Source organism: Lycorma delicatula, chromosome 1 (assembly GCF_047948215.1).
Source record: "Lycorma delicatula isolate Av1 chromosome 1, ASM4794821v1, whole genome shotgun sequence".
Classification (NCBI taxonomy): domain Eukaryota; kingdom Metazoa; phylum Arthropoda; class Insecta; order Hemiptera; family Fulgoridae; genus Lycorma; species Lycorma delicatula.
In genome coordinates, this window is record NC_134455.1 from 292866014 (window position 1) to 292886181 (window position 20168).

Here is a 20168-nt window from a genome sequence, read left to right on the forward strand (position 1 = left end):
TTAAATCAAATATCCATCATCCCTTTTCAATAATGTCTGGTGCAGTATAATAGGAAGGAATGTTCTGATCAGAGATCATGTCCTTAATCATTGACTCTCAATGGATGCTTATGTAAATTTTTCTCAAAGTGAATGTTTTCGATTTTTAAAGGATGTCTTTCTGATATCATCCAACAAGACAGAGCACCAACTCATTTTAATCTCTGCATTATTCAGCATTTCAAGAAACAGTTCCAAGTAGTTGGATAGGCTGAGGAGAATCATGATATGGCTAGCCAGAATTCCTGATTTGAATCCTTTAGATGTCTTTGTGTTGGGACACTTGAAGGCATTAGTGTATGTTCAAAATTCAACAATCAAAATGAACATTTACACAGTATCACGTTTGCTGCTCAAAATGTTGCATTCATAAATTGTCTCGCTGAAATGTGCATTAACACTGCATGTGGACATTTATTTTTAACTAGTATATGTTAACCCTTTACCCTCCAATTATGAAATAAAGTAGTGCCATTGGGTCTCCAATTTTTGATCACTTAGTTTCCTGTCAGCTATTAATTAAATTTATAGTTTGTTACTGTATGTATATGATAAAATTTCTTATATAAAAAGAAATTAAAATTTGTTTTTGAAAACCAGTCAAAAAATAGGACTTAATGTCAATTACAATAATTTTTTTTAGTGTGATATTTCTTGAAAAAATTTTGTGGGTGTAAACCTGGGTTTCTGGGGCACGTTTTAGGCTTACTTTGGCGTTCATTTATTTCATCATCACTTCCTTCACTTTCACTATAATTGTCCAAAATAGCATTCTCTTGATTACTTTCTTCAAAATTATGATCAGGATCTTCATCACTATTATCATTAAACTCATTTCAATATCAGAATCAATTAAATCTACCATCTACCACTAGAACAACTGGTAGATGCCATGCCAACTGACATAATACATCCTTACATCTAAAATTGGGTTTTACTAATTGGTTTTTACTTTTATTGAGAAAAATATATAATAATCCATACACTAAGCATATACTAGTTGACATGGTGAAGAGCTTATTTGGAGAGTTTACAAACTACTGCTGAGTACAGTTATGTTCCAGTGGTACTAGTAAAGTAATTGCGACTTCCGCCGTGAGATTAGATTGCTGTTTTAAACATTATTGCACGCAGACGCATTCATGATATGTTACATAACATTAATATTATTTATTAGACTTTATTTATATATTGTCTTATTAATGAATTAATTGATGTCATTTTAATCTTAATGTTTAATAATAAATCATCAGTTTTTCTTCTGTTTAATTATGGCTATTTTTGTATAAATAATGAATTTTATCACCCTGTTATTTTGCAATAAGAGCAATTGTTTTCTTAATCAATGTACTTCAAAATACAAGTATGATGAAAATATATCGTATTAAAAAAAATCTATGCAAGTAAATAAAGTATAAATTTCTTACATCAGTTGTTTTGGTTAAGTAATGATATTATGATGAACACAGAAATTCATGAGTTATAGAATTACAGGTTAAAAGTTTAAAATAGGCTTGTAACCATTACGTAATTTGTAGACATGTGATTACCAATTAAAACAGATATTCTCTGTTCTTTGCTTTTCTCGTTACAACAGTTGTTACTTAACAGTAGTCATGTTAGGATGTCAAGTGAATGCAAAAAACCTGTTTACAGTCAAACACATAGTCTTGTGTTTAACGTTTCAAGTTCATAGACTAAGAAAAAATGGATTATTGGTGCCTCTTGTGAAAGTAGTAGAACGTGATTGTAGAATGCTGAACTGAAGCTGGTCTACAGTAATTTACTTAGGAAAATTGGATATGAAGTTTAGGGTAGTGATTATCAAATTCAGATGCTAAAGAAAAAAGTGTCTCCTCATAATAAATATGAAGTAGAGGATTTTGACAGGTGTGTTATTAGAAGAGAATTTCTTAAATATTTTGAATTCTATAAGGGATACCTACTATGTGAAAATTACATAAATTTTTTTGCAACTAACTGAATTTTACTGCTATAGGGAAACATTAAGAAAAATGATAAATTCTATGGGTTTTCAATTCAGGAAGTGTAAAAACATTAGTTTGATTTTGTGTGAATGAGATGATGTAATCGTAAAATGTGCATTTTTTCCCTTAGGTGTCTGAGAAAAGTTTTGACCAATGTTTGAGCAAAAGACAGTGGTCATATACTTATAAATTAAATTGCTGGTAAAGTTACAATGTATTAGATATTTTTTGTTAATAATAGTGCCGATGACCATTTAATTATGGGTCATGTGCGTGGGGACATGGGATTCGTAGATGGTGCTTTTTTAATTATGATTCCAAGAGTAACAGAAGATTATTATACAGAGATGAACAATGAAAATTTTTTGAAGTATGTTGAAAAGTAAATTATCCAGGCCTACCAACAAATTGTATTTTAGTCATAGACAACACACCTTACTATAATAAACAAAAAAAAAATAAACGACTGTCATCCAGTTGATTGAAAAAAGATATTCAAGAGTGACTCTTAAGATTTATCTAATCTCTGACTTATCTGATTATCTCTACTAGATTATGTAAGCTTCAGTTCCATTGTCTTTTACCAAATTGTTAACTTTAAAAAAAAAAATCAAATTTAGTAACAAAAAAATTTTAATTTATAATTTTATTAAAATTAAATTTTTTGAAAAATAAAAAATGTACTTACTATAGTTGGGATTTGCGAAATAATGTACTAGGACTATGCTGCATATTTTGTTCTAACAAATTTTACAAAAATAAATTACAAAAACTCGTTATGAAAAAATATTACTAACAGTGATGAATGATACATATTATTTATAAAAATAAAGAAAGTGAAAATAAACACATTTGACTCAAAAGTCCCATAACTTGTCTACTTAGGTTCGTTCATAGAACCGCTGTTGCATAACTACTTGTACACAAAAAATTAACAAACTATCTTACTAATACATATGATACTAAAGAATTGGCCAATCCAAGATTATTTTTAATTATAATTTTACACATAGTTTCGCCATTTTAACATGTTATAATTTTAATAATAATATTTTTAAACATACTTTCTTTAAAAAATTAACGACGAGTAAGAAATCTAGCAGATCCAAGAATGTTTCTTATGGGGGCCTTTTATTTAAAATTCTCATACCTGTGTTCCTTATAATTTATGGTTTGTATAATTTCACGATCAGTTTTTTTTATATACTCACTACGCACAACTTGCCAAGATGAAATCATGCATATAATTGATGGTGAAATCACGCTTTCTGATGGTGTCACAGGTCTAACTCCACCACTATTTCTCCGAATTTTCCAAGTCTGTGTGAGTATGTGTATTCACACAAACATAACTAACTCTCTTTGATTAGAAAACATTAGTACATTTTTCCAGCATGATGTCATGTTTCTTAAAATTCTATTTTAAGAAAGAATTTAATAACAAATGAATCGTGCTGCTGTTTATTTAATTTTTACGTTTTCACAAATATCGTTCGTTGACATGTAAAAAATCCATATAAAAAAATAGTTTAATATAAAATAAAATACAAATGAATTCACAAATTTACATAATTCAATTTAATTTTATTTAATTTAAATTTTTGTCAGAATTTATAATGGTTACAACTACGAGCCAGAACTAACAAAAAAAAAAACTTTTATTAATTGTCACACCGCCCAGAACAACAATATGAATTAGACAAAATACTAAATAACAAAGGTATTATAGTGTTTAGATTGTCACTTTACCACCCAGATTTTAACCCAATTGAATTTATTTGGAATCTAGTTAAAAGAATAAACTGAGACCATAATATGTCCCACATGTCATTAACAGAACTGAGAGCTGTTACATTAGTTGCCATTTGTTCAGTTACTGTAGAAGATTGGAAAAGATCAGGGTCAGAAGTTCAGGACATAATGGATTCTTACTGGAAAACATGCGCTGATAGAATAAGCCATTGAAAGCATAATTTTAAATATAGGGATTGACAATGATGAAACATCAGATAGCGAAGACGAATTGAAAATGAATTCTGTGTCGAAGTGAAACTGAGTGAGGCTCAGAAATTGTTGGCCTATTACAGAAGATAGTTCTACGGAACTATCGTTTTGTAGACGAAACTGGTTAAGGACTGTATTAAGGAAGTACTGATTATTTAATTATTTAGTAAATTATATAAAAATATTATATTATTTTTTATTCTGCAGCTATATCCAGCTTGTTGCGGTTTTATAGGCCTGTATGTTCAAATATAAGTTCAGCTTTGAATATAATGCTCTGAACTATGATACTGTTTTAGTGAAAACATTTACTTAATTTAATTATTGTAATTAATTGCAGGTTAAATTTATTTCATTTATGAATACAGTAATGTAAATTAATATTTTTATTATGTTATTACCATACTCTTAAGAAATTACAGGTTCTTAAAAATATAATAACCTATTTTAAACAGACAACATTTCTTGTTTAGAACAAATTGTTAAGCATGTCACTTTGTTCAGTTGGACTAAGCCCAGATTGTACTGTAGTGTTAAATCTCCATCTTTGTCTATAGCTAAACAAAACAGTGTTGTTAGCTTCCATGAATATGAATCTCGCTTTGTTGACTTGTACTGTTTGTCATTGTGTTCTGAATTCAATGTTATGTTCAATGCAGCTTACATGACTATTATGTCATTTTTTTCATTAATTCCAATGCTAATAGACAAATATAAAGAATTTTTTATTTAGGTAGAAAACTGTGCTAAAATGTAAAGACCTGCTAAAATATTCAACAGTATTTTTGTTTGGAAGTAAATAGGTACTAAAATTTTCCTAAACTTCATTTTTTTTAATCACTTATGAAAAGAAACTGGGCACCCATGAAGTGGTGTCACTTATAGAATCAGGATACTTTCTGCAATTCATTCTTTTTGATGAAAAGTATAGGAGAACTAGGAAAAATATCACATTCTAATGACAGTAAAATGTACAATTAATAAAGTGATGGAAGATTTATAAAAGCAGTTGGAAAATTGACTGACTGCCTATCCTTTAATGTGAACAATTTACAAGTGTATTCTAATTTCCTCAGTTATTAGTTTATTTTCTGTATTTTGTTGACTAACATTAGAAGGGATTATTGTTATTATATGTTATAAAAACAACATTTAAGTAGTTAAAATTTCTTTCAAATGTTTTAGTACAAATTTATAAAATATATTGTAGGGATTTGTTCAGACAGAGTATGTGTAATAGCCATCTTGTCTAGTGGGTTTATACAGCTTGCAAAGTTAAACATTCAAAACTGTTCTCAGTCTCATCCAAAAACAAGCTTTGATTTCTAAAACCTTGGCAGATTAATTATGCTTTTCACCTTATTCTTAAAATTGCCAGTTGTATGGAAACAACTGCTTGAAGATTTCATCAATGTATATTTGAGAGCTTGTGTATTTTCTGCCCTTGCAATTATTTATGAAATAAAATATTATAAAAGAATGGAAATGAAGATTGATAAATTATATTATTCCAGCTAAGATCAAACATTAAAGAATTTTTTAAAGAAAAGGAGTAGGTAGCAATTTCATTAATAGAAAAATTAAATTGTAAAAACTTATATGAATGAATTTCCGTAACATTTTTTAACTAAAGACCAGTTTTGACTGTTTTGTTTTAAAAATTTTAATGATGTGATTTAATTTTTTTCATTTCTGTTACTTAATTAAATTGTGATGTTTCTAATGCTGTAATATTTTTATCTAGATACATTTGCATCCAGAATTATGGAGCTCGCTTTGACATCAAGTGATAGGAAAACACGAGCTGCGTCTTATGAAGCTTTGCAAGCCATTTTTGTTATATTTTTGGGTCAAAGTATGATTATTATTTTTTAATATATTTTATATATATATATTTTAATTGAAATTTATATAGATATATTTTATTCTCATATTTTATTGCTGGAATTTGTATAGTATTTTGCGTTTCATTTATTTTCTTAACTCTGTAACGTATTATTAAAAGATTCTATAAAATATTTTCTTAAATTGTACTAAAATTAAAATGCAGATTGTTATATTTACCGTAATTAAATTTTAAATCAGTAAAGATTGTATGTGTATGCATTCACTCATACACACAACCTCTATTTCTTATATGAATTACGATATTAAGAAAACATCTAGAAACTTGTCCAAAATCAGCTGCCATTTTTATTTTTTTCACATTTTGTTAAAAATAATTTAAAGTAAATACATGCAGTAAAGCAAAAACATTTTAAAGTAAAATACGTGTGTGTGTGTGTGTGTGTGTGTGTGTGTGTGTGTGTGTGTGTGTGTGTGTGTGTGTGTGTGTGTGCGTGTGTGTGCATGAGTGTGTGTGCGCGCGCGCGCGTGTGTGTGTGTGTGTGTGCGTGCGTGTGTGTGCATGCACGTGTGTGTGTTTGTTTGTTTGTGTAAATTTATTATAGTAAAGTTTTTGTAAGCCTGAATACTACCGTAGATATTTTAGTAAAATTTAGTAACAAATTTGTGTGTATATTTTATTATTACACATTCACCATAAAGCATAAAATTTATAATACTATTTAAATATTAGAAAAATATTATGAAATGCTACTTTAGAAATGTTTGGAGTTGTGCTTCAAGTAGACATTTTGGAGTTAATTATTGCTTTATTTTGAAAGCAAGTCACTAAACTTTTTTTTAATAGATATTATTAATTGCTTGCTCCAAACTTTTAATATCCATTTTAACTTTCATTATAGAGTAATGTTTATTCATTCAAATCGCAGTCAGAAAAAAATAAAATTTATTTCTTACAATTTTGTTTTTTCTCATAACTAGTTATTTTTCTTAAGTTGAATCACATCTCAAAAACCTTTTTCATGTGCTCAGGTTAGCAACCTGATTTATGTTGTAGTTTGTTCACTGTGAATGTTTTAATATTTTAACAACCTGCATTCATTTGTAGTCTCTTACATCAGTGTTAAGTAGTACTATTATTTTGCTTCTGTTGTAACTCTTATCTATTTTTCTGCCAGTCACACAGATTTTTCCATTTTCATACACATATGAACTTATTCAGCCAGTTCATACTTATGAGCTCTTTTTACATAGATGGCTCTGTTACTGTTGTGTTGCTTAACGTTTATTTAGTCAGTAAATAAATTCAATTTCTGAGTAAGCCTGTCGCCCAAATAAAACATCTTCTCAATGAGACTTTTTTCGAGTTGATATTTTCCATATGATATGTAGCCAAGTTGGAGATGCTAATACTTAAAAAATACATCTAGAATCATGGTATTACCTTGACAAGTCTCATAGGATCCTTTTAGCTTCATTCCTAGGTTCCACTTGTATAACGTTTAATTAGCATGTAGATGGTTAATAAATTTTGATTGTAAAAAATAATCGTTTTAATAATGTAAAATTAATTATAAAATAATGTTTTCCAATTATATTGAAATGCAGAAATTTGCTCAACACAGATATGATTCTTCAGTTGATTAGTGTGGTGAGTTGTTAGAAAAAATTTGTTCCATATTGTGCACCTATTAAAAATCAATTGGTAATATAAATTGTTATACTTTTACAATTGTTTTTGTTAGAAAAATATATGTACTATGACAAAAATTCAGATTACTGTAGCTAGATGAATTAACTCAGGTTAGTAATTTTAGATTACTTATTTTTATATTTAAGAAAAAAAATTATTTTGTGAATATATTTTCACAAGTAATGTATTATGTATTTCTACTGTAATAAGTAAAAATGCTTATTGTAGCTTATTAGCAAATATTGGAGCATTGATTTATTAAAATGTAATGTAAAATAGCATTTCTTATATTTTGCTGTATTTAAGAATATGATTAAGTATTTTTCAATTTTTTTGGTATATTAACACTTAACCATAAGCAGTATGTTATTTAATTTTTAAAGTTTATGTCCATTGTTGCAATAGTGAAATTACAGTGTAGTGCTGTAGTACTATTGTTAATTTGATTTAGCATGGCCTGTTGGTATATATTATATAATAAGTTTTTTACAAATTATCATTTCCGCTTACCGACAATTATTAGTATTGATTAGAACATAATCACTACTAATAATTGTTTGTAAGCGGAAGTTATAATTTACAAAAAACCGTTTATAAGTACTATTATAAATTTTATGAAATAAATATTTTACCTACATGGTTTTGGTATTTAATGAACTCAAATTCATCCAGTATTTATAATGAATGCATTGTTTAAAATATAGATTAAATAAGGTAATAAAAAATCGAATGAATAGATTTTCATATAAACTTAAAGCAATATTAAACTTGTTTAACAAAATGATCTTCAATAAAGTAACTCATAAGAAAAATTATATTCTTATGAGTTACTTTGTGTAAAAATTTTTATTACGTGTAAATTATTAATTAAAAATTAATTGAAATTATTTTGTGTAATAAAATAACTAAATCATCTTAAGCTGCCAGCCTTCGTAGCATGAGTTGTAGAGTCTCTCAACATTTCATCCAGAGGTTCCAGGTTTGAATCCTGGTCAGGCATGCCATTTTCACACGCTACAAAATTGACAATTGTTATTAAATCTCATCCTCTGAAGCAATACCCAGTGGTGGTCCTGGATGGTCATAATCTTTTCAATACTGTTTTTAAATGGATGCATATGTATTCTAAGGAATTTTGCCTTTTTCTCATTTTAGATGTTAGATAATCTTTTTTTCAGTAGTATACTTTAGAATTGAAAATACGTTGTGAGTTTTTTTTGGAACTTCCTCAATTAAAAATTAAAAATTAAAAATTATCCTCAATTAAAAATTAACTTACTACTCCTGTCTTAGCCATCATAACTCTCTGATGAATTAGCACAGTAACTAAGTGCTGCAAAGTTTCAGGTACATGTATTTAGTTGCTTGTTTGTGGTGATCAAGGTTAGCAAACAAGTTTTCACATTTTCTGAAAAATGAATAAAATTGAAGTTTGAGCTGTTATAAAACACTTTTTTAAAAGGTTTAACCCTGACAGATGTAAAAAAAGAATTATATTCTACTTTAAAGGATTCTTCCTCTTTGGCTGTTGACAGTAAAAAAAGCAGCTGCTGAATTTAAATACGGTCATACATCCATTGTAGATGAATATTAGGGGCACCCAAAAATGCTACAACTGACTAAATTATCTCAAAAATCAACAATGCTACATTAAATGATCACTAAATGAAGGTACATGAGTCTTGCTGACGTTGCAAACATCTCGATAGATCATCTCCACTGCATTTTACATGATGTTTTGAGTATGATAAAGCTTTTCACTTGATTGGTGTTGTGTTTATTAACAGTCAACCAAAAACTCAGGGGTATTCAAGTGTATTTAAACGTGATACTGCTGGGTTTCTTTGATGTTTTATAATAGTAGATGAAACGTGGATTCACAATTTCATACCAGATACCAAACAGTAGGTAGGAGCAGGTGAAAGAGCACCAAAGAAAGAGAAAACCGTTTTGTCTACAGGAAAAAAGCCATATTTATGGTTTTTTGGGGGATTTTCTTGGTGTGGTGCTCTTCACCAGGGAATACTAAGCTTTTCTACTGGATTAATTGAAGGGTTCTATTGTCCATAAATGGCCAAAAAGAAAATTCTGTCACCATGATAATGTGCCTGCACACACGTCTTTAGTGGTTGCTGCGTATACTTCAAAGTGCTTACACATATGCCAGATTTGAATCCCAGCAATTATTTTCTCTTTCCAAATTTGAAGAAATGGCTTGCTGGATTAAGGTCCACTTCAAATGATATAGTCAAAGCTGAAATAACGCTTATCTTGCAGAGTTCAACAAATTACATTAGTCTGAGGGTGTTCAAAAGTTGTAAAGTCATTGGTCTACGTGTATCAAATTATAAAGTGACTACTATGTTGAAAAATAACAGTTTCTGAAAAATTCTTCTATTTTTTTTGTCAAGCCAAGAACTTTCCAAATGGCATCGTTAAATTATGTAACAAAGAAAAGGCATTGGTATAATTATAATCTTTTATGTTTAGTTACAAAACTTAACCCAAATTACAATGTTCTTTTAATTAAACTAAATATTTGGTCTCATGTAACATCCAACAGGGAAATGGATCTATAATAACAAGTCCACTGAGTGACCTATCACCTTACAAAGAGTCAATAAAAAAGCTGTTCCCTTCGTAATGCAACCTTATTATTTAAAACCATTTACAGAATGGTTGAAATGATGAAAACCATTTCACTTTATGAAATGTGTGCTCTTATGGCAAAAGAAAATAATTTTTCTTGATTGCAGCGTTCTTTTCTTTCTATTACTGCATGCAGATTGTTATTCAATATTTCTGTATCATTTTAATTTAAGTGAGTCTTTCATTTTATAATTGATTATCAAACCTAATTTCTTATTACTCAATTAAGGGTAGGTACTTAAATACTTTTTTGTTTAGTTTTAAATTTTTTTTATTTTATGAAATGCAAAAAATTCTTCTTTATTGTTTTCCAGCTACATCGAAAAGAGTCACACTGGAATCAGCAGTTGAATTTATGAAGAAACTTCTGCCTGGTTTGTTTCAACTGGCTTGTTCAACCGATTCTATTGCTAAACAGATGTTTAGTCAGTTACTTCTGGAGACATGTCACTGGTATTCCAGTACACACTGTCTACCTGACTATCAGCTTTCATATGTTCATGAATTTGTTAAAGCAATATTTGTAAGTTTGTTAAATCATTTTGTAATCGACTTATTTAATTTTTTTTAGTGGAACATATAATATGCGTTGTTAAACTCAATATTTTGTATCTGTAAAAAATAAAAAAAATATATATATATAAATATTTTTTTAAAATTCTAATAGTTGATTAACTTATTGATCACTTATTGTGCTATTAAAATTTAATATTAATGAAATCTAAACCACCAAAACATAGTAAATAACTTAAACTTACCAAATAAGTTAAACTTATCATATTAATTCAAAGAATAATTTTTTTTAGGATTCTGTATCTTCATTTGGTATTTAATTCTATAATTACATAAAAATAAATGGTTTTTATAATTTGTGGATTTTGAATTTGTCAAAAATGTTACTGTTTTACTGATTTGAAATTATTTTGGATGAAGACACAAATTTGAAACTTGGTGGTTCATCATTTCATATTTTTGTTTATGTTTATTAATTTAGTATTTCTCAAGTACATTCATTTTCTTATTATTACAAACATCCAAGATTTCTAAATTATTTTTGTAATCAGTAATATAACGTTTGCTTTCTAACAAGTGGTCACTTATTTTTGATAAACCTCTTTTTACTTTTTGTAGCTGTGTAATGTTCTGTAAATTTTTTGTAGATCTGTTGGTTTTATCATTATAAATATTCATTGTATTGCATAAACATTCATTGCATTTAACTTATCTATTTTCTGTATTTGCTGGTCTAAATTTCATTTAATATATATATATACAGAATATAACATAATGCATATTTATGATATATATATATATATATATATATATATATACATATACAGATAATAAAATAATAATACTGCGGTCACCATTTATTATGTTAACTGGTTAATTCGATCAACTGCTTATTACGTTCAAATTAAGAAGAAGTCCTGATTCTAATCACAAATTTATATTAATTTTTACTGGCTTTTATGAACACATATATTAATTTTGCCGTTTATTATGTTTAAGGATTAAAAGTTTGACATTTTTTATTTTTATTGCAATAAGAGATGTGTTTGTTAGTAAAGTATACAATATAAGTAAGAATACATAGGGCATATTATACATTAGGCACAAAATAATAAACAGTCCCCTTTTTCCAGCCAATAAGAAATTCTTGTATATGATGCAATGTTGTTATGACTACACTGCACCATCATGTTTGAAAGAGAGAGACATTGTATGTTCCCACTTAGGCATATTATGTATTATACTGTATTATAATGTCCAGTCATAAGAAAAGAACTGATTTAAGTTTAGCAGATTGGGTTAAAATTTTTAAGTGATTTGACAAATTAAATTTAAAAATGTAAACCCAAAGAGAAGCAGCAGTTAAATTAGGAATCCCACAATTAACATTAAGTGTCAACTAAAAAATTGAAGTAAGTTTGAGAACATTGCTGTTACTGACTGGAAAAGAAGCATGTGGGTAAAAGTCAAACAGTCAATGAAGCTTTACCGATTCATAGAGTCTGAAGGTCTATGAATGCCCATACTAATCACAGTAAACAGTAAACAGTATGCTGTGGCATATTGTTGCAGAAAGCAAATGATTTAGCACAAAAAATGGGTGAGCAGTTTACTGTGAAGGATGGGTGGTTAACTAAATGGAAAGATTGGCACAAAATAATCCATAAAAAACTACACGGAGAAAAACAAGATTCTTGATGTTAATTCGGCTAGGACTGGGCAGGAACAATCTAGAAAACTATAGTGAAAATGAACATGCCAGAGAACATCAACAACATAGATGAAACGAGACTTTATTACATAGCGACGCCAGATCACCACTGCATGGTTTTCAAAAAAATCTTTAGTTTCTGCTGGTAAAACATTGAAAGCTAGAATTACAGTAGTTCTTACTTGTAATATGACGGAATCAGATAAACTGATACCATTGGTGATCGGCACAAATAAGAAAAACCTAGATGTTTTAAAGCCATAAAGAATCTTTCCATTAACTATATGAACAATTCAAATGCATGGATGACTAGGTCAACATTTGAAGGTTACTTGCATGAATTACATGCGCAGCTTTGTAAGAAGAATAAAAAAAAATTACTTTAATTTTGGATAACTGCATGGCACACCCAAATCTGTTTCTGGAGAACATTAACCTTGTGTTCTTACCACCGAATTCCACATCGATCATACATACAGCTGCTTGACCAAGGAATTATTAAAACTTTAAAAATATATTATTGATCTGATTTCAGGAAAAAAATTATTGACATGATAAATAATGGTGAAGGAACATGTACTGAGATTGCAAAGATCACAATTTTAGATGCTTTGCACATGATAGCAAAAACTTAGAGTATGGTTTTGGAAGAATGTATTTTAAATTGTTTTAAGAGACTGGAAAAAAGTGCTCCACAAGAAATGGTACGACTTGTCGAACTTGAAACGTCTGCAGCTATTGAAGAAAAAACAGTTCAGTGCACGAGTAGAAATTGACTACAATTTACCCCTTGTAGAAATCATGAGGGATACAGACATCGTGCAAGCTGCTGATAAAAATTTGCAAGATGAAGACAACATTGATGACAAAGAAGAAGAGCCAGATAGAGAATCATTAAGTAAAAGGAAGGTCTGGGAATTCTTGAGTACTATCTGAAGAGCTTTGGAGGAATATGGTGGCAAAGAAGAATACAGACAATTATACAACTTGGATATCATTTTTAAATAAAACAGATACTAAAAAACAAACAAAAATAAAAGAATTTTTTAAAAGCTCATAATTTAGTAAAAAAATATAATAAACTCTTCGATTTTAAAAAATATTCCATAATTTAATTGTTAATTAGCCTAATTGTTAAATTGAAAACTAAAATACGTATATACTGTAATGATCTGTTTAATCTTTTATTTTAAGTTACGTACTGTATTTTTTAATTTAAGTTAATATGTAGTTATTAATTGTTTCATACTGAAATAAAAATTAAAGAAGTATGGGTTTGACATTTTCATAATAGCCTACTCCCATTTGTCAATTACACAACTGCTGACTCATTTTTGGATAATATTAATTCCACGATTCCCACTTATTACAATCAAAACTGGAAATCCCAACGTGATCATAATAATCGGTGACCACTTTATATATTTATATATTTCTTTTCATCTATTTTAAAACACAATCTGATTTTGAATTCTAACAATATTTGCTTTAATAAAACTATCTTTTGGTTTCTGAAATTTATCTTATTTATATATTTTTTAGGTCACCATTTAGGAGTTTATCATTTCTGTAATTTTCCCCATTACCATTTGTCATTCTCATTGTCAGATAATTTATACATTAGTTGTTTTTTTATACTAGCATTTATCTCATGAGAAAGAGTGGGAAAGTAGTTTATGAAAATGAATCTGCAAGATATTTTTAAATTATATTTTGCAAGATTTAAAATGATATATCGAAAAGAAAATAAAAATAATTTTTTAATATGTTTTTTGATTTTCACAAATTTATTTAAAAATAACATCTCATTCCTCAGATGTTATGTACAGAATACATAAAGTTGATGCATGAGTAATGCATAGATGCATTGACATGTGATTAAATCAGCAATATGCTTTCTTTTTTTTTTAATATATGTTGCAAGATATAAAAAAAATAAAACCTTAGAGAAAAAATTTTAATATGAAACGAAATTTAGAAAGCTATATATGTTTTCTTTGTAGGAAAAATATCTCTAAGCATCCCATTGTAGTTATACAAAAATATAAAAGGAGATTGTGAATTCATCCTGTGTGTTACCTTTGATGAATCGCTCTGCCTTATGGCTTTACTGAATACTTATTTTTAACACTGGAATGAAAGTGCTGATATAGGTACTAATGAAATTATAGCTACTAATAAAAAGAACTTGTGTACAGTGATGAAGCACTCATTTAAATTTGTTTAATTCTGATTAATTTTTTAAAAGTCGACAGTGATATTGTAATAATTGATGATTTAAGTAAAACTCAGGATAATCAAATCCATTAATCAGTGATTACCGGCTGTATACATCTGTCAGCTGTTATACCAACTGAACCATTGAGGTGGCTACTGCTTTTTAATTATGGAATTTATGTAATATTCTCATATTTTACTCATTAGTTTCTGTGAGGTGAATGTTAAGTACTGGAATTATAAAGGTTGTAATTTATAATTTATTTGTTTATGATTTTCAATTATATATAGGTTTATGTTTGTATGATAAAGTAAAATAAAGATTTTAACTTAATCAGCTATGTAATTGATTAAGTTTTTTCATTCTTTAAATTGATATCTTTTGAATCGTAATGTTCATCAGCAGGATATAAAATAAAAAGTATACAAACATAACATAAAATATTGTGTAGACACTTCTAAGGCCATAGCTTTACTTTTACTGTGATATATAATGTTTTGTATTTTTATTTGGTGGTAAAGATGTAGCAAAAGTTTTTAACAAATCTCCTTCTAAAGGAATAACATTAATTTTTTTAAATTTCAGTATTTCTTTATTATTTCTTAGATAATTGAGATTTATTTTTTATGTTGCTTATATAATGCTTTTAAAGTTTTGTACTTCTTCAATGGAGGTTAGATTTGAAGAGCATCAGTTTGACGAGAAAAATTATTTTTACATTTAAGTGATATGAACATAAAAAGGTTATGTATACATACAGGGTGTCCCATATAAAACGCAACCCAACCTTATATTGGTAGGTATTGAAATAATAAAAAGGCATGTGTAAATGTAAATGTAATTATTACCATCCATTACCTTACTTTTAGAGTAAATGTTGGAAGTGGCCGCCATCTTCTTGAATACAAGCTTCAATTCTTTTTACAGCGTTTCTTGCAACTTTTTTCAAAGTTTGTGGCTGGATATTTAATACAGCTTGTTCAATATTGACTTTCAATTGTTCAAGTGTTCATGGTTTGTTGTTGTAAGCTTTTTCTTTGAGGTAACGCCATAGAAAAAAATCCGCCGCAGTCCAATCTGGAGATCTTGGTGGCCACAAGCCTAAACCGATAACACGATTACCAAAGAATTCCTCAACGAAATCAGAAGTTGAACCTGCGTAGTGCGATGTCGCACCGTCATGTTGTAGCCAGCAATGTCTGTCTTCCTCTTCCAAGAGTGCAATGAACTGAAATAAAATATCCTGATATCGTTCTGCATTAATGTGGTGTACTCAAAAAAAAATAGGACCGATTATTTTCTTCCACGATATCGCGCACCACACAACCAACTTCTGCGGGTGTAATTGTTTTTCGTGATAAACGTGGGGATTTTCAGTACTCCAAATTCTACTGTTTTGGCTGTTTACGTAGCCATCCAAATGAAACCGTGCTTCATCTGTGAAAAATAACGAATCCATAACATTAATTCCCTCACGCAGAAATCGACGGAACCATTGACAATATTGTAGTCGTTTTTCTTTGTCGGGCTCAAGAAGTTGATGAACCGTTTGATTGCGATAAGGTCGTAATTGTAATTGTTTGGTCGCTCGATGAACAGTTGATTTAAACAAATTTATTTCAGCATACAAACGTCTGATCGATTTATTTGGCGAGGCGAGTAATCGGTCTTTGATTTCAGTGACTGTATCAGTATTCAACACTGACGCAGATCTTTTGTGTTCCTTGTTATTAACAGAACCAGTCTCTCTAAATTTTGCAACTAACCTTAATACTGATGTTTTGTTAGGAGCTGGTTTATCCGGGTACTTATGGTGAAACAAATCTTGCACTGCAACCACTGATTTCGTACTGAAGTACGACTCAACAATGAAAACATATTCATCTAGCGAAAACACCATCTTGTTTCTAGCAATACACTGAACGTTATGATTGCATTGTTGTTACTATCGGTAGTGTTCTACTGCGTCTCCGTGATGTTCAGATGTTGGACGAGTCCATTTCAGTAACGAGTAGGGGAGTAAGCTTGACTTTTGAAATTTCATGGAAGAGTGATTGATGGGTTGCGTTTTATATGGGACACCCTGTAGTTTTCAATATATTTTTATAAATTGCTTTATGATCTTCAATTTTTTTTTTTGTCACAAAAATGCTGTATATGTGAATGTAAAAGGCTAAGATGTACTTTTTTTATAAAATAATTAATCATAAATGAATTATAAAGTACAATAATAACTGTTATACATTATTTTTAATTTAATTATTATGACCAGTTTAAAAAGGAAAAATTTATGGCTTTATATTTACATAATGAAGTTTAATTATTTGTCTAATTAAATAGATAATAAAAGTTAAAGAAAATTTAAGTAAGATAATTACATAATATTTGTAGTAATCTTTTTATTATTTATTTTAATTTTATTATCTTATTTAACTTTTATCTTTTATTTTTTATAAATTTTTGATTGGCAGAAACTAAACATAATTAGTAGTACTGTGACTAGTAGATTTTGCTCATTTTGCAATGACAAAAATTTAGCTCAATAATGATATTAAATTAATAAAAAGTAAAATTAAACCACAAAATGACATTTGTTATTGTAATAATGGTTAATGATTTGGACAGTGCCAAAAAATAATTAGACTGTTACATGAGAAAGGTATGATGCTGTATAGTAATAAGAAAAACAGTCTTACAATAGGTTTAAAAGTAAAATAAAATGTAAAAAAAGACTGGAAATGATGTCTGATGACAAGAATAGGTTATATCAGGAGTAGTAGAGAGACATTGTGTTGGTGGCATTAAAAACTCCTCCAATGTAGCTATAGGTATGTATGATATATAAAAATAATTTTCTAATGTTATTATGTTATTTGCACAGATATTATTTTCAGATCTCTCAAGTATTTAAATTCTGTTGTGTGCCATACAGTTATCTAAATAAACTTGTAAAACAAATTTTTGTCTCTGTAGGAATCTTGATTTTCTATTATATTTTGTAGAATGCTCTCACACACACAAGTGACAATTCAGTGCGAGATTTTGGAGCAAAGTGCCTTCGTGAATTTATTTCTTGGGCTAAGGAGCAACTGGAAGAAAACCATCTTGAAAAGTATCGTCTTAAAGTTGAAAGTGTCATAAAAACATTGAATACATATTGCCTTCATCCATGTCAGTTCAAAAGGGAAGGTATGTGTATTTACTTGACATATTTTCTTTAGTAATTGTTATACTTTCTAATTTTTTGAAAATTCAAATAATTCATTAATGTATTAACCACTGAGCTAATACAATTTAATATTAACTCTTGTGCTACACTGTGGTATAATGTTGCTGTCAGCAATGAGGGACAACTGAGAGGCTTGCTTTGTTGATAACAACCACACTAAGTTGACAGCACACAGAACCACACTTATTGCATAAAATATGCTTTGAAAACGGCACTGAATGTGATAAGGGTTAAATTTGGTGGTTTTATATATGTTTTTACATTAAAAATTGAAAAAAAAATAACATGTCTCAGAAGTGTGACCCTAGTAGTTTAAAAAAAAAGAATTGTTTGCCAAGTCCAAAAACTTTCAGTTGAAAACAAAAACTTTTTTTAGGTTTAAATAATGCTAAAGTGTAATTATTAAAAATTCTAAAATAAATTTTTTGCAAACTTTTTTATTTTCTGAGTTGGCAGTAACATTTAATTGAAGAACATCTAAATTTTATATATTGTTTGTTACAAATTTTGTGTTGCTGTCTTAAGTTAGCAATTTATTCTGGTATTACACATAATGAGAAACAAAATTAATTTGTGTCCATTTGGAGATTTGATGGACATGTTGTTAATTTATGATAAAGAAAATAATAATGGTGTGACTGTGATTGAAGAACACTGTGAAAAATATACAGGTCAAAGAATGCCTAATCTTGAAATGTTTGAAGCTGTGGACAGTTGTATTAGAGGAACAGGTACATTGAAGCTAAAACTAGTAGACCCTGGTCATTGATGGTTTATAAGAAATGCAAATTCTGAACTAGAAATATTTGGTGCAATACAATTATCAACTACGACAGTTATCAGAAGATTGCATGTGGTTTAAATGATTAAAAATCAATGGCATGGCAAATATTTCATTTTACAGGTATAAGACAAATTACTGCTAGAGATGAACAGAAAAAATTCTGTAGATTGTTGAAAATGTGCTCCTTATTTTCTTAGATATGTTCTGGTAAACTGATAACTATGGTTCACAAGACATATTGAAGTATCCATGCTTGGATAGAAGAAAACCCATATGAGTCTGTACAACTTGTTTTCAACATACTTTTTATTTTAAGTGTAGTTAAGCCTTTTTATGACAGTCTCATTGAACGGGTAAAATGGCAACCAACATTTTCTTTGGGGTTGGATGAAGTCATTGGTTTATATACGTCAAAAGTATGGATTCATTGTGCTAAATGCTGCAGTCAACAAAATGGTGGCTACTTCAACCGAGATTTTGATTGAATGTACCTTTATTCATACAGAAATATTTCAGCAATAAAACAGTTAGAGTTTTATTCAAATTTAATTTTGTAACAGATTCACATATTTTGCATTCAGTAGCTAAATTGTCTTCACAATTTTTTAGTATTTTTTAATCTGATAAAATTATAAGGTTTTCTGTTTCACTTTTGTTTTGAATTAAAAGCTGAATTCCTGGAACTTTTATTCATTTTTTTATTGATTTTATTTGCATTAGTTTTCTTAGAATTAAATTCTCTGTAAATTTTGTTAAACATTTCTATTTATTGGGAGTTTAACATAAATTAGGCAAAAAGAAGTGTTATTTTCGGAGTTGGAGTTAAGTTTTTGGGTTTTACTGCACTTTTTGTAGAAATTACTGAAGATGTAATTCTGGGATCTGTTTTATTCTTTTTTTTTGGACTTTCTTTGGTTGGAATGATCCCTTTTCCACCCACTGTAATGAATGTGTCTTGACTTTCACATCTTAGTCAAAAACCCAATTCTCATCTCCTGTAATAATGTTATTCAAAAAGTTTTCATCAGTACTAGCATGGTCAAAAAGGTTTGACTGATGTTAATCTGATTCGCTTTCTGATCATCCGTCCACATATTGTATGAAATTTTGAAAAGATCCAGTGCATGTTATATCTGTTAAAATTGGACGGCATGATCCTATGCTGATGCCCACTACCTCAGCAGTCTCTGATAGTGAAATGATAATAATGATAAAATACCCATGATTTACATCCAAAAGCATATATGAATGTATAGCTTGCCCAAGCTGAATTGGCACAGATCTGATCTAGGCAATGGTTGCCTAGCTTGCGCGGGGCTATAATATGCTACTTGTGGAAGACAATTTATATATAGTATCATTTTTTTTTATTTTATAGCCATTTTTTAACTTAAATATTTTTTTTATACTAATTTACAGTATAAATTTTTTTAAAATATTTTTTATACTAATGTTTATTCCAATCAATAAACAAATTCATATCATAAATTTTTTA

At 28.7% G+C, this 20168-nt stretch overlaps 1 protein-coding gene across 1 annotated transcript in view; it reads left to right on the forward strand.

Annotated features, from left to right (window-relative positions):
• The window catches only part of LOC142332775 (DNA-dependent protein kinase catalytic subunit-like), a 366245-nt gene that overhangs the window by 94424 nt on the left and 251653 nt on the right, over window positions 1–20168 (forward strand). Inside the window, exons 16-18 of the mRNA XM_075379394.1 lie at window positions 5776–5886; window positions 10533–10741; window positions 17663–17849. Coding sequence (XP_075235509.1) covers window positions 5776–5886; window positions 10533–10741; window positions 17663–17849 — 507 coding nt within the window. The remainder of the gene's footprint in view (window positions 1–5775; window positions 5887–10532; window positions 10742–17662; window positions 17850–20168) is intronic.